Source organism: Eucyclogobius newberryi, unplaced genomic scaffold (genome assembly GCF_026437365.1).
Source record: "Eucyclogobius newberryi isolate DKJ021-1_F unplaced genomic scaffold, fEucNew1.0.hap1 SCAF_37, whole genome shotgun sequence".
In the NCBI taxonomy this organism is placed as follows: Eukaryota; Metazoa; Chordata; class Actinopteri; order Gobiiformes; family Gobiidae; genus Eucyclogobius; species Eucyclogobius newberryi.
Genome location: NW_027316023.1, coordinates 328688 through 344909, shown reverse-complemented (window position 1 = coordinate 344909; position 16222 = coordinate 328688). Strand labels below are relative to the sequence as shown.

Sequence of the window (16222 nt, the reverse complement as noted above, 5' to 3'; positions counted from 1 at the left end):
CCAGGACTAAACCAGGTATAAACCAGGTCTAAACCAGGAATAAACCAGGACTAAACCAGGTCAAAACCAGGTCTAAACCAGCAATAAACCAGGACTAAACCAGGTCCAAACTAGGACTGAACCAGGACTAAAGCAGGTCTAAACCAGGTCTAAACCAGGTCTAAACCAGGAATAAATCAGGACTAAACCAGGTCTAAACCAGGACTAAACCAGGTCTAAACCAGGGCTAAACCAGGACTAAACCAGGACTAAACCAGGTCTAAACCAGGACTATACCAGGACTATACCAGGTCTAAACCAGGACTAAACAGGGACTAAACCAGGTCCAAACCAAGTCTAAACCAGGTCTAAACCAGGACTAAACCAGGTCTAAACCAGGACTAAACCAGGACTAAAACAGGACTAAACCAGGTCTAAACCAGGTCCAAACCAGGACTAAACCAGGACTAAACCAGGTCTAAACCAGGACTAAACCAGGTCCAAACCAGGACTAAACCAGGACTAAACCAGGACTAAACCAGGTCTAAACCAGGACTAAACCAGGACTAAACCGGGTATAAACCAGGTCTAAACCAGGACTAAACCAGGTCAAAACCAGGTCTAAACCAGCAATAAACCAGGACTAAACCAGGTCTAAACCAGGACTAAACCAGGACTAAACCAGGACTAAACCAGGACTAAACAAGGACTAAACCAGGTCTAAACCAGGACTAAACCAGGACTAAACCAGGTCTAAACAAGGACTAAACAAGGACTAAACCAGGTCTAAACCAGGAATAAACCAGGACTAAACCAGGACTAAACCAGGTCTAAACCAGGTCTTAACAAGGACTAAACCCGGTCTAAACCAGGACTAAACCAGGACTAAACCAGGACTAAACCAGGACTAAACCAGGACTAAACCAGGTCTAAACCAGGACTAAACCAGGACTAAACCAGGACTAAACCAGGTCAAAACCAGGTCTAAACCAGGACTAAACCAGGACTAAACCAGGTCTAAACCAGGTCTAAACCAGGACTAAACCAGGTCTAAACCAGGACTAAACCAGGACTAAACCAGGACTAAACCAGGTCTAAACCAGGACTAAACCAGGTCTAAACCAGGACTAAACCAGGACTAAACCAGGACTAAACCAGGTCAAAACCAGGACTAAACCAGGACTAAACCAGGACTAAACCAGGTCTAAACCAGGTCTAAACCAGGACTAAACCAGGACTAAACCAGGACTAAACCAGGTCAAAACCAGGTCTAAACCAGGACTAAACCAGGTCAAAACCAGGACTAAACAAGGACTAAACCAGGACTAAACCAGGACTAAACCAGGACTAAACCAGTTCTAAACCAGGACTAAACCAGGACTAAACCAGGTCAAAACCAGGACTAAACAAGGACTAAACCAGGACTAAACCAGGACTAAACCAGGACCAAACCAGGTCTAAACCAGGACTAAACCAGGACTAAACCAGGACTAAACCAAGACTAAACCAGTTCTAAACCAGGACTAAACCAGGTCTAAACCAGGACTAAACCAGGTCTAAACCAGGTCAAAACCAGGACTAAACCAGGACTAAACCAGGACTAAACCAGGACTAAACCAGGTCTAAACCAGGTCTAAACCAGGACTAAACCAGGTCTAAACCAGGTCTAAACCAGGACTAAACCAGGACTAAACCAGGTCAAAACCAGGTCTAAACCAGGTCTAAACCAGGACTAAACCAGGTCTAAACCAGGACTAAACCAGGACTAAACCAGGTCTAAACAAGGACTAAACCAGGTCTAAACAAGGACTAAACCAGGACTAAACCAGGAATAAACCAGGACTAAACCAGGTCTAAACCAGGACTAAACCAGGACTAAACCAGGACTAAACCAGGTCAAAACCAGGTCAAAAACCAGGACTAAACCAGGACTAAACCAGGTCTAAACCAGGTCTAAACCAGGACTAAACCTGGACTAAACCAGGACTAAACCAGTTCTAAACCAGGACTAAACCAGGACTAAACCAGGTCAAAACCAGGACTAAACCAGGACTAAACCAGGACTAAACCAGGACTAAACCAGGACCAAACCAGGTCTAAACCAGGACTAAACCAGGACTAAACCAGGACTAAACCAGGTCTAAACCAGGTCTAAACCAGGACTAAACCAGGTCTAAACCAGGACTAAACCAGGTCTAAACCAGGACTAAACCAGGTCTAAACAAGGACTAAACCAAGTCCAAACCAGGACTAAACCAGGTCTAAACCAGGACTAAACCAGGACTAAACCAGGACTAAACCAGGACTAAACCAGGTCTAAACCAGGTCTAAACCAGGACTAAACCAGGACTAAACCAGGACTAAACCAGGTCAAAACCAGGTCTAAACCAGGACTAAACCAGGACTAAACCAGGACTAAACCAGGTCTAAACCAGGTCTAAACCAGGACTAAACCAGGACTAAACCAGGTCTAAACAAGGACTAAACCAGGACTAAACCAGGTCTAAACCAGGATTAAACCAGGACTAAACCAGGTCTAAACCAGGTCTAAACCAGGACTAAACCAGGTCTAAACCAGGACTAAACCAGGACTAAACCAGGTCCAAACCAGGTCTAAACCAGGACTAAACCAGGTCTAAACCAGGACTAAACCAGGTCTAAACCAGGACTAAACCAGGACTAAACCAGGTCTAAACCAGGACTAAACCAGGTCTAAACCAGGTCTAAACCAGGACTAAACCAGGACTAAACCAGGTCAAAACCAGGTCTAAACCAAGTCTAAACCAGGACTAAACCAGGTCTAAACCAGGACTAAACCAGGACTAAACCAGGTCTAAACAAGGACTAAACCAGGTCTAAACCAGGACTAAACCAGGTCTAAACCAGGACTAAACCATGACTAAACCAGGACTAAACCAGGACTAAACCAGGTCTAAACCAGGTCTAAACCAGGACTAAACCAGGACTAAACCAGGACTAAACCAGGTCAAAACCAGGTCTAAACCAGGACTAAACCAGGACTAAACCAGGACTAAACCAGGACTAAACCAGGTCCAAACCAGGTCTAAACCAGGACTAAACCAGGACTAAACCAGTTCTAAACCAGGACTAAACCAGGACTAAACCAGGTCAAAACCAGGTCAAAACCAGGACTAAACCAGGACTAAACCAGGACTAAACCAGGACTAAACCAGGACCAAACCAGGTCTAAACCAGGACTAAACCAGGACTAAACCAGTTCTAAACCAGGACTAAACCAGGTCTAAACCAGGACTAAACCAGAACTAAACCAGTTCTAAACCAGGACTAAACCAGGTCTAAACCAGGACTAAACCTGGACTAAACCAGGACTAAACCAGGTCTAAACCAGGACTAAACCAGGACTATACCAGGTCTAAACCAGGACTAAACAGGGACTAAACCAGGTCCAAACCAGGTCTAAACCAGGACTAAACCAGGACTAAACCAGGTCTAAACCAGGACTAAACCAGGACTAAAACAGGACTAAACCAGGTCTAAACCAGGTCTAAACCAGGACTAAACCAGGACTAAACCAGGTCTAAACCAGGACTAAACCAGGTCTAAACCAGGACTAAACCAGGACTAAACCAGGACTAAACCAGGTCTAAACCAGGTCTAAACCAGGTCTAAACCAGGACTAAACCAGGACTAAACAAGGACTAAACCAGGACTAAACCAGGACTAAACCAGGTCTAAACAAGGACTAAACCAGGAATAAACCAGGTCTAAACCAGGAATAAACCAGGACTAAACCAGGTCTAAACCAGGTCTAAACCAGGACTAAACCAGGTCTAAACCCGGACTAAACCAGGTCTAAACCAGGACTAAACCAGGACTAAACCAGGTCTAAACCAGGTCTAAACCAGGACTAAACCAGGTCTAAACCAGGACTAAACCAGGACTAAACCAGGTCTAAACCAGGACTAAACCAGGTCTAAACCAGGTCTAAACCAGGTCTAAACCAGGTCTAAACCAGGACTAAACCAGGTCTAAACCAGGACTAAACCAGGTCTAAACCAGGACTAGACCAGGACTAAACCAGGACATTTTTTACATACCAGAATATTTTTCAGTATTTGCAAAAGTAAATTGCTAATGCTAAGCGTCTCTACAGGGAGGAGGGGGTGCAGCCGGGTCACAGAGGCTCTCTCTTTCTCCCTGCTCAGGTCTGCGTTCAGCACGATCTTGCAATTTGTCAGGACAAACTACTATTTGAGTCGCAAACTACGCAATCTGTGAATTACTGAGCGTCGTTTGGTATGTCACAAAACGCAGCAGAAAACATGGACGGGCGGCAGGCTGAATATATATCAGCAAATATTGAAAATGTTCAACAACTCATGTAGTACTCTGACACACGTGTCACAACTAAACTACATGTTGTTGTTGTTGTTGTTTTTATGGCGGTTGGTATCCAAGTGTTGCATCACCGCCAGACTTTATTCTTTCGACTTCATTTGTTGTTGTTGTTGTCGTTGTTTTATGGCGGTTGGCATCCGAGTGTTGCATTACCGCCAGACTTTATTCCTCAGACGTTTCGTAGTCCTCAGACTCTGTCGTAGTCCGTAAAAGTACTCCTCCCATTGCTTTGGCGTTACAAAGCCCATGAGGTCATGATGTGTTTTTGTGACTAGAATAGTTGTTGTGTCAGAGACCAACCGGCTTTATTCCAGGGAGACTCTTCTTCACCTTCCTCGCCCTCTTTGACGGTCGGTGCTTTGGGAAGTACAAAGCCCATGAGCTCCACACTTGGAACCCATTCATATGACATATATACTTGTACCACTGTGTTTATGTGTCATTGTTTTCAAAGCCCATGGGATCAAAGCGGAAAGAATGAACTCGGCTCCACTCCAGGGAGACTCCTCCCCACCCTCCTCGCCCTCCTTGACGTTCGGCGCCCCGGAAGCACAAAGCCCATGAGATCATGGGACGTCTTTGTTGTTTTACAAAGCCCATGAGGTCATGGGACGTCTTTGTCGTTTTATCCCTTAGAAGTCCTTCTTCCATCACTTTGGCGTTTCTAGGCCCATGAAGTCCAAGCGCGTTAGAACATCCTCTTGCTCCTCATCCTCGGCTCAGTCTCCAACACCCCCCACCTCTATAAACGTTTACCCAGCCCTGTGCTACATAAGTAAGCAACCACAGCCTGACACAAACCCTGTGACTGGATCGCCAGAACGTTCCGCAGATTGAACTCCCGCCCATTATTCCGAAACCACAAGGCCAACCCGGCCCTTTCCCTATCATAAGCCTCACAGCAAATCAGCACATGCTCGACAGTCTCTGGCACCCGACAGTGACCACACAGACCGGTCGGATGTTTGCCTATCCTACTTAGTGACCAATTGAGTCCAGTATGGCCAATCCTCATGCGGGCGAAGGCCCTTTCCTCCCACGCGTTCCTGCCCATAGACCCGCAAGGACCCACACTACCCTGTATGTGATAGAGATGCCGTCCAGTAACACAGTGGCTCCAAAATTCCTGCCAAAGGCCGACCACATGACTCTTGATAACAGGCTTGATTTCAGATTTGCTTAACTCAACCGCCACATCAATTGATGGCCGCCGAAGGGAACGTTTAGCCAGTGCATCAGCCATTTCGTTACCATCCACCCCCACATGCGCAGGGACCCAAATGAAGGAAACCCTCACATCCTTCCTGGACAGGGAGAGCATCAGACAGAAGATGCCATTCAACACATCCTGTCTGCAATCCGATTTCCCAGATTTAATGCTTTGCAATGCAGAAAGGCTGTCAGAGGCCACCACAATGCCGCAACACTGCAAAGCAGATTCCGCCCATTCCAACGCCAACCGTATCGCTATAAGTTCCGACGTGAAAACAGAAAGGCGATCTGTCAACCTCTTCTTGACCGCTAGCCCCAGGTCAGGCACAAAATAAGCGGCGCCAGTACGCCCACTCTCAGGATCCCTAGACCCGTCGGTATAAATAAACACATCACCTGAGTGCTTATCGATGAGCGCTTGAACGGCAAACTGCGGTGCCCTCCCAGCGACTCCTCTAAGCTTGCCATGCAAGCCAACATCAACAGGAGCCGGGACAAACTTCCACGGAGCTATAGCAGACAAAGCCACCGACGGGCTCACACGCAGATCACCAACCCCCGCAAGCCGCGCCTTCGCATTTCCTACCTGGCCGAAAATCATACCGCCAGCCTCACTCTGCCCCCCATCAACCCTGAGAAAGTCCCTCACCGGGTGAGAGCTCGTATGACCTTGCACATTCACCCAGTAAGCCAACAGAAGTTCTAGCCTCCGGAGCCGTAACGGCAATTCCCCCAACTCAACCTGCAGCGCCGAGACAGGGGAGGTCCTAAAAGCCCTACAGCAGATGCGCAAGGCCTGGGCTTGCTCCACATCAAGCTTCTTTAAGTTAGTCTCAGCCGCAGACATGTAGGCTATACAGCCATAATCAATAGCCGCCCTCATGACGGCCCGATAAATACCCAGGAGCGACCTTCTGCTGGCCCCCCAGTCCTGGCCGGATAGACAACGAAGCAAGTTATTCACCCTTTTGCATTTACCACTGACCTCATCAATGTGCCGACGCCAACTAAGCCTCTCGTCAAAGGTGACCCCCAAGAACCTCACCTCCCTGACCTGTTCGAGCACCTGCCCATGCAGTCGAAGGGAGACGTCCCTATGTCCATTGAAGAAACAGATCACTTGAGACTTCCGTACGGACAGTTTAAACCCCCACTTCAGGGTCCACTGCTCCACCTGCTGTATTGCCCTTTGCAGTTTCGCCACGTAAAACCGGAGATTCCTCCCTCTCACCCATAGAGCGCCATCGTCAGCATAAAGGCTCCTCCCAACAGACCCATCCACGTTGTCAAAGATGTCCTTAATCATAACATTGAACAAGATAGGGCTACACACACTCCCCTGCGGGATCCCATTCTCCACCCCATAGACCCCAGAGTAAGCAGCGCCCACTCTGGTTTGGATACGCCGGCCAGACAGAAAGCTCCGGACCCAGTTAAACAGTTTACCCTTCACACCACACTTCCGCAGCTTAATGAGGAGCCCATCCTTCCAAACCATATCGTACGCCTTCTCCACATCAAAGAGCACCGCAATAACCTTTTCTTTCTGAGCCCTGGCCAGCTGGATATCAGATTCCAAACACAACACGGAATCCATGGTGTTCCTGCCCCTACGGAAACCACTCTGGTGCGCGGGAAGCAAACCCTGACTCTCCAAGAAGTAATCCAACCGCTCGGTAACCATGCGCTCCATCGTTTTCCCGAGCTGCGACGTCAAGGCAATCGGCCTATAACTTGAAGGGTCAGACGCTGGCCTACCCGGCTTCAGAACCGGCACCACCGTAGACTGTTTCCACGCAGATGGAACACAACCTGAATCCCAAACACGGTTGAAAAGACCCAGGACTAGCCCAAGCGTGTCATCAGTCAAATGAGAGAGCATGTCATAGCACACCTCATCTTTACCCGGGGCTGTCTGTTTCGCCTTAGAAAGTGCTCTCCTTAGCTCAAACAAACTAAACGGAAGGTCAAGGTCATCATGAGTCGAAGGCTGGTGCCCAATCAGCTCAGAATTCTGGGCCAAAGTACTCTCCCTGTAGTGCCCTTCCGCAGGTGAGAGATTGTCAGAGCTGTGCACCGACACAAAGGTGCTGGCCAACAGTTCAGCTTTGTCAACGTCGCTGACTGCTTCAACACCATTCAGTATTAGGACCGGGGTCCCACGACGGCGCTCAACCCCATGCATCCGCTTAATCATCCCCCAAACATCCCCGAGACGCGTTTCTCTCCCAATTTTGGAACAATACCGCCTCCAATAGGCACTCTTGGCCGTTCTCACAGTTTTCCGCACAACAGCGCGGGCCCTCTTGTAGTCAATGAGGGCACCCTCAGTGTGGGCAACCCTTAGCCGGCGAAACGCCGCATTTCTCGCCCTAACAGCATGACCACATGCTTCAGCCCACCACGGCACCCGCTTCCTATGTCCACTACCACCACTCTTAGGAATCGTGCCTACCGCTGACTGCGTGATGAGCGAGACAATTGCACTATTGAGATCATCCACCTGAGTCAATCCTCCTTCCTGCAGAACCCTAGAACCATCATCAGCTTTCCTCAGGAAAGCCCCCCAGTTCGCCCTTGCCAACTGCCACCTCTGGATCCTCGTCCCCCTGACCACACAGCTCCCAAAGCCAATCACGGTGCGGACTAGATAGTGATCGCTACCAAAAGAAAGATTACCAAGAACCTCCCAACTACAAACACCAGCTAACTCCTTGGACACAAGTGTAAGATCTATTGCACTTTCCGCACCGGTCCCCATATCATAGCGGGTCCCACCCCCATCATTCAGACAAACCAACTCCCTTTGATTGATAAAACCCTCTACCACCTGCCCATACCTATCGGTACCACTACCGCCCCACAAAGCGCTATGCGCATTAAAATCCCCACACCACACGGCCTTTCCCCGAACATCCTTACCGATACTATGTAAGGACTCTAGCGTTAACTCACCACACGGATTATAAAGGTTAACCACAGTAACAGCTTCACCACCCAGCCAGACCCTCACCGCCAGGGCCTCCGGCGCTTTACTCACACTGACAACAACGTAATTTAGGTCATCTCGGACAAACACAGCCACACCTCCGCCTCTACCCTGCTCCCTATCATTCCTAACACACACATACCCTTGTATCCCAAAACCCCACCTAGGTCGTAACCAAGTCTCCTGCACGCACATAACGTGAGGCTTGTTCAACAAGGTAGAGACAAAATGCTTAAATTCCTGGCCATTAGCACGAAGACTACGCGCATTCCATTGCAAGACAACCACCGCCATTATGAGCCCCCGGAACCTGACGGCGCATCGGGAGCCCCCCCACTCCCACTGCCAGAATGGGGCAGGGCGCCCTCCCGCAGCGCATCCTCTATCTCCGTCCACTCGGGGCCCCCAGCTCCAAAGTACTTCCCTGCAGCCTTAGCGATGATCTTAGTCTTTTCGGATCTCTTCTTGGTTTGCCCAGTACAGTTAATCACTTCCACTATAAAGAGGAAGAAATCTTTCCTCTTCACAACCAGTACATCCTCCGCACCCACAGGGCCTCTGCCCGTGGAAGCCACACTCACGGGCATCCCAGTGGGGACCTCCCCCTGGCTGCGGGCAACGCTGCCCCCTCCCCTGTCGCCTAGGACACCAGCAGCACTGGCAGCCCCCACTGCATCCACCGTCACCTGACTACCAGACACCTTCTTGACCGCATCCGCGTAGGATATGCCTTGAGAGGCTCTAACTTTTTGCACCTCCGCAGCCCTCTTGCTGAACACGCATCCCCCGTAGGCAGAGCTATGCTCTCCCCCACAGTTACAGCACTTGAGTTTTGCTCCGTCGTCACACTTCCCATACTCGTGGTCTCCTGCACATTTACCACACTTCTGCTTCCCTCTACAGACCGCTGCAATATGCCCAAAGCGCTGGCACTTGAAGCAACGCAGGGGCGGCAGAACATATGGGCGTACGCCATAGCGCATGTACCCAACGCACACCACACGAGGCAGGATCCCACCTTCAAATCTAATCATTATCGACAGGCTGTCACACCTTACCCCATCCCGGGTCATCTTCAACCGCCTAGCATCCACCACCTTAGCTCCAGTCAAATTCTCCTTTATGTCATCCACAGATGTCGTCGTAGGGACGCCTACTATAACTCCCCTGACCGTGCCTCTTACAGCATCAGACACAAGAATGTCCTTCCCCCCCAGACACTTAGCTTCAATCGCCTTCCTTTGCTGAGCCACGTCCTTGCACACAACCAGCAGCGAGCCATCCCTAAGGACACTCGCATGCTTGACCACTCCCACAGCTACAGTCAGGCTCCTTGTCAACGCCATCGGATCCCACCCCTTAAAGGACGCATTATCCTGCGCGAGCTTTATGAACACCTTACACTCTGAACTCACATCCCCGACATCTGCAACCCCCCCGCCCTGCTCCTCACTGAGAGAGCCCTCCATAGACGAGCAAGAAGACGCCCTACGCTGCACAGGATCAGTGGCTCCAGGGGAGTCCTCCCCGCTGTTCATATCGTCACCGACCAGGTCACGCTTCCTCTTCTTCTTCCCCATCATACGGACCGAGGCGTTCCTCTATGTTGTCGTAATATCCAAACTGTTGTCGTTGTAGTTTTTTATGGCAGTTGGCATCCAAGTGCACGAGGTATTGTTCGTTGTTGTGTTGTTGTTGTTGTTCGGCAGTTGGCATCCAAGTGCACGAGGTATTGTTCGTTGTTGTGTTGTTCTTGTTCTTCTTCTTTGGTGTCAGAGTCCGACCGGCTTTATTCCAGGACTGACTCCTTCATCTTCCTCTCCTTTGACGTTCGGTGCTTCTGCCACAGCTTTATTCTTTAGGCTTTGATATTTCCACTGATGTCGTTGCTTGGCAGCCGTGCATCTACGAGACTGGGCGAGGACAGGAGACCACGCCCACCTCCAGTTCTTCACTCTGATCACTCTGACTCCCCAAAAGTAGAACCTCCATCACTCCGACTCCCATTTAGCACCTTTAGCCTGTTTTTTATTTCTGCCCAATCCAGCTCTTTTGTTCCAAGGAATCTTCCTGTAGCTTTAGCAATGATCCTGATCCTTTCAGTTTTGTTGTTGTTGTTGTTTTATGGCGGTTGGTTTCCAAGCGTTACATCGCCTTCCATTACTTTGGTGTTTCAAAGCCCATGAGTTCAAAGCACGTTATAACATCCTCTTCCTCCTCATCCTCAATGCTCATTCCATGGCTCGAGCCGAACAAGAATAAAGTCTTTACTACACATGTAGTACTTTTATGCAAGAATGCAGACACTCTCAATGGCTTCAACCATTGCACAATATCTAGTTTATATATATTTTTGTAAAGGTGGATTTATTGGTAGGAGCTGTACGCCAAAAAGTTTTTTTTTTTCTTATGCCATGTGTTTATTTCTATACTGCACATTTTCAGTGATTCAATAGTGTCACTCAAATCCGAAACAATTAAAATGTATTTAATGAAGTTGATTGTTTTATCCCTTTATTGGAGGGAAAAAGGGATATTTTTTGTCGACTTTGAATTTGCTGAATTCACTCACACATATAATTTAGAATATGTTTACAGCAGAAGAGACAGTTTAGGTCTAAAACATGAGATCTGGATCGTGCTCCTCAAAAACATCTTCACCTTCTGTCTGCGCCTCCTTGTGGTTTGAATCAGAAATGTCTGTTCTATTGTTGTTTCGCTGCAGTAAGTTAGATTCAGATTTGACTGTAGATTGAGACATTTTGTTGTTTGAAGATAAAATTCCATCTAAATAATGTCAGCCTTTGCGATTTGATAATTGTGCCGAATCAAATGGTGATTGTCATATTTTGTGGTCTTATTGAGGACATTTGCAGAGGGTCTGGTGGATGTCGCCCTCTTGTGGCAGAACAGAGTAAGTTTCACACACGCTGCAGACTTGAATGTATAAGATTGATAATGATGAAGGTAAACTTTTAAAAGTGATCTCAGAGGATTTGACTGACGTTTTTTTAGAGAACTGTTTAATTGATCAAAATAGCTAGAATTATTTTTTTTCAATTCAAATTACTAAGTCTAGAATACATAGAATATACAGGACTCTAAATATACTGCTCAGAATGGGCCACGTACACGTAACACAAAGCTTCTTATTCTATTTCTTCATCTTTATTTGAGGGGTCCCTTGGGATTACTTTAAATTAATAACTTGATCGATCACAGATTATTCATATTCTGGACATGATCGAGGCCGTCTCTAATGGACAGGAATACTGTCCATGTTCAGTTTTTCTGCAACATGTTCCAAGCAAAAGGCTCTGTGCAGGTGAAAGGACCAGGGCAGCAGTGATAGAGCCAGTGATTCTCTGGGTGATAAAGTACAAATACAGAGGCATTCATCCAAGCACAGTCACTACCAAAGACTCAAACTCCTAGTGGCCAGAGAAGTCTGTTCCACCTCTGAAGACCGTGAGTACATTATAGGTTTGAACAGTTAGTCAGTGTAAACTGTGACTACTGTCATTTCTAAACCAGGACTAAACCAGGTCAAAACCAGGACTAAACCAGGACTAAACCAGGTCTAAACCAGGTAGTGTTGTTAATATTGATGTAGTGTTATTTTCATTAGGACTTGAATCAGAATTACAAGGTACTTTATTAAAATGGAAATGCTTTGATTGAATAACATGCATTAATACACAGTGCAGTTTTAAGTCAGTAGACTTTGGAGGCAACACAATAAGTCAGAACTAGAGTAAAGTGAATTTAGTCCAGGCTGTTGGAGGGAGAGGCTGTGCATAAGGGCTAACATAGCAAGCAAGAGGTTGTGAAGGAGAGTCCAATTACATCAGAGATCACATCCGCATCCTCTTCCGCATATTCTTCTCTGTAGTGACTCTTGGAGCTGGGCATGTGATGTCTTTAGCCTGGTCAGCACAGAAAGGCCTGATTTTTTCATGCAGATAGGTCTGCCTGTCAAAGTTCAGTCCAGGTGGGACCAGGACAGGAAGACAGTCAACCGGAGGCAGATCAGCTGAATTGCGCAGTAGCTGAAATTCCACAGGTTCTGCTTCACAGTGACTTTTTGCAAGCACCACACCTGGTCTCTCGGCATCAAAGCTGTAAACAATTAACAGGACATTTAAGAAATAGCAAACTATTTATCATAAAACACCATCATTAACCAATTAATTTTATATGAACACAATATGAGAGTTTCAATATAAACACCTGAAGTGCTGATAACTCTTGATCTTTGGAAGCCGTCTGAAGAAGGGACTCAGATGCTTCTGCCAGTCCAAGTTCTTGACAAACACTTTGCCATCCGCCGTTCCAACAAGCTGTGGGATATTGAGGTGAGACTCAGGAGAGCTGTTTTCCACTACCTGATGACAAGAGCGACAAATGTAAAAAAAATGAGAACAGAAGAAAAATAAGTTTTGCCAGGCTAATGTTTACACATTATAGTAGTCAAATAATATAAACTAACCTGAGCGATGTCTTCCAGAGTGTCGACCCTGGTCTTCATGTATGCTCGCTTGATAAGTCCAAAGCCACAATCAGGGGAGAATTTGGTGTGTCCAGCAATGGGGAAGTGGATGTCCATTGTGTGGTGAAGCTTGTGTCCAACACGCCAGGCAGCATACCACAACATGAAACTGTTTTTGTTTTGGCCACTGCAGTTGTCACAATGAAGATCCACGTATTTTTCTCCAACACCAAAGTTGTTGAAGAAATGATGCATGTAGCTTATGACTTCATTGCTTCCCTTACTTGACGACATGCCTTCATCGATCAGGAAATTGACCTGCTTCTGCATCCCTTCACAGGAGACACCAAAAAGGCCACATTGTCGTGGAGACAGGAAATACATTGGCCCCGGCTGCAGAGGGTTTGAGGGAAAGTGCATCTGTAGAAGACAGAGAGAGATTAGATTAAGACATGTGACATTTGATTAAGACATTTGTGTTTATTCATACAGTAACTGTCTAATATAGTTGTGATTCTGCATTTGCACTATTATTCTGCGACTTATTCTCTGAGCACTTTTATTGTACAGTGACAAAATCACCCTTCTAGGGGACATTTAATAAAGTGAAGTAAATGATGTGTGATAAATAGTACCTGCTGTGCAAAGTCGAAGCTGTAATGCATCCTGATGTCTTTGCTTGCTGGCGGTGAGGGTCCGAAAGACAGCACATTAGATTCTGTTGTCTGTCTGCAGGCAGCAATCAAAGAGTTGTAGAAAGTCCTCTCATTTTGCACAAGGGCAAGATGATGCACTTGCTTCTGGACCACTTCAGATTTTCTTTCATCTGGAAAGTTTGCACTTTGTATCAGCTGCTCGTTGTTGCTCTGACACCGCCAACAGAGATCTGCACGTGGCCTGCAGCTTCTGATGTGTGGGAGAAGCTGGTTCCACAGTGATCTGAAGCTTGATTTACAAACTACAGGCTCACCTGAAAAACAGATGTTGCTTATGGTTAATTAAACTGTAATTGCTAATCATTAAATCATGAAAATCACTGAAATAATGTTTTACACTTACCAAGCTCCTTAGCAGACTTCATGTAGAGACGCCAAACTGAGGCCTTAGTCACATGGGTTGGGAGCAACTTCACATGCCAGTCCTTATGGCCCGGATGTCGGCCCGGCAACATGATGGAATGGACTTCTGCATAGTTTTTGATGAAATCCACAACTGTGTGGATTACTTTGCGGCTGATGAACCTGGCTTTATGTGGCTGAGAGCGCTTCTTCCTCAAAAACCGTGGTCTCGCCCCATTGTCCTCATAGTGTTTAGTTATATCAGTCAGGGTGTCTTTGCCAATTCTGAAAAGGAAAACAAAGAAGTTTCACATAATGAGTCATGCCAACAGCATAGTTTAGATGTGCATATCATTTTAGCATGTAGCAGGGATTGCAATGTATCTTATGACTACTTACGCCATGAGGAACAGGAAAGTATTTCTGCAGACTTCATTGCCTCCGATGAAATACGTGGTCCGGGGGCACTTTCTTTTCACCTGAGGCTTGTTGGTGGATGTGGTCATCTCCGAAGTAGCTACTGTACGTCTGTTTGCCTCAAGATGTCCAATGATTCGCATGTCCTGCCACTCTTTTGCGGCTGCTAAAGAATCACTCCTTAGGTTGTACATAAGCTCTGGGGAAAGTCTGTCGCTACACGAATGTCTCCCGAGGAGAGACTCCTCCTTTCTTCTTGCGTAGCATTTGCAGTCAAAGTTACGGATTTTCTCCATTTCGTCTTTCTCCCCTTCAAATGTTACAGTAGAGATAGCGTCTGATATGTCACGCTCCAGCGCCTCTGCTGCGAGGCCGAAAGTTTCTTCCTCGTCTTCGTCGTCGTCTAAGGTCAGCTGTAGATTAGGGATGTTCTCCAGTTTGATGAAATCGCTCTCATCATCCGTGCACTCATCTTCAGATTCAGAAGTTAGATTACCATCTGGATAACCTGAAGCATCCGGCTTGTCGCAGAAGTACTCCCACAGAGTTGTGCTGTGAGAACCACGTTTGAGCTCCTCTGCAATACAGCTTGCTTGATCCATCTCGGTTCAATGCTTCTATAGTAGTGCTAAAGCCAGAGCGTGAGCCAGAATAAGTAGCCATGTGTATCGCTTTGTGCAGCTGATTGGTCGAAAAATAACAAAAGCGCTGCAGCAGTTCATATGGAAATTAGGTAACACGTTTATAATGAGGCGTACACTGTGATAGTAATACGCGCGCCGAAAAACACGACCAAAAACAACAGCACACTTCCGGTTACCCACAATGCCCCGCTCTCTCTTAAAGGGTCAGCCAGGCCGGTAACACAGTTCAGCATATTAATATTAATGTGAAGTTAATTTATGCTGTGAACAGTGCATACATAGATAAATACAGCTTTATTGTCATAAAAGTCATAAAAGCATTGTCGAAAAAAGCAAAAGTATTGTTTGTTCCGGGACATCTCCCCTTCGCCCGTTCCTATTGGTGGAAGAACTGCCCCGCCACAGACTGTCTTCACCTACGTTCGGAAAAGCAGTTTAAATCCCATAGAGCGGCCACTGGTGCCACATCCGACTCTTCTACTACGAAACAGTAAACATGAGTGGACGCGGCAAAGGAGGAAATGTTCAGTCAGAACCCTGGACAGTTCTGGGTGCGCCCAAAATTCTGTGGATAAATTTGGCATATGGTACGGAATACGTAAATATAAAGTTGAACTGTTGAAAGACTAATGGACAGTATGTTAATATTCCTAACTCCATCTCACTCAGTCCCTACAACGGCCGCATCATCTACCCCGGACAGATCAACTCCTGCTTCATCTGTCAGTCCCTCGACCATCAGGTGAGACAATGTCCACTGGTGAAGTGCTGGAGATGTGGGAATAATGGACACAAGGCCAAGGACTGTGAGTCTGAAGCTCTGTGCTCCCTGTGTGGGGAACATGGTCACACATATTTCACCTGCCCCAGCTCACACTACAATAAGTCCAGAGCACCGTCCACAAATACACAAGCAGACACTGATAACACCCGGATGTCTTATGCACAAGCCGCAACAGTCCAGCCATCCAATCTGACCACAGAGCAGCCTGTTACAAAGCCACTCCACAGCAAACAACCCAGACCTAAGCCCAGCTCCACATCTGAGCACCCT

At 47.1% G+C, this 16222-nt stretch overlaps 1 protein-coding gene across 1 annotated transcript; it reads right to left on the bottom strand.

Annotated features, from left to right (window-relative positions):
* Nucleotides 1–12202: 12202 nt before the first annotated feature.
* On the bottom strand, nt 12203–15321 carry LOC140376624 (uncharacterized). The gene is made up of 6 exons (XM_072462110.1): nt 14507–15321; nt 14109–14392; nt 13685–14019; nt 13050–13469; nt 12791–12945; nt 12203–12679 (listed from the first exon to the last, which is right to left on the bottom strand). The coding sequence occupies exons 1-6, from the start codon at nt 15124–15126 to the stop codon at nt 12415–12417; spliced, it is 2079 nt and encodes a 692-aa protein (XP_072318211.1). The 5' UTR covers nt 15127–15321; the 3' UTR covers nt 12203–12414.
* Nucleotides 15322–16222: the final 901 nt, after the last annotated feature.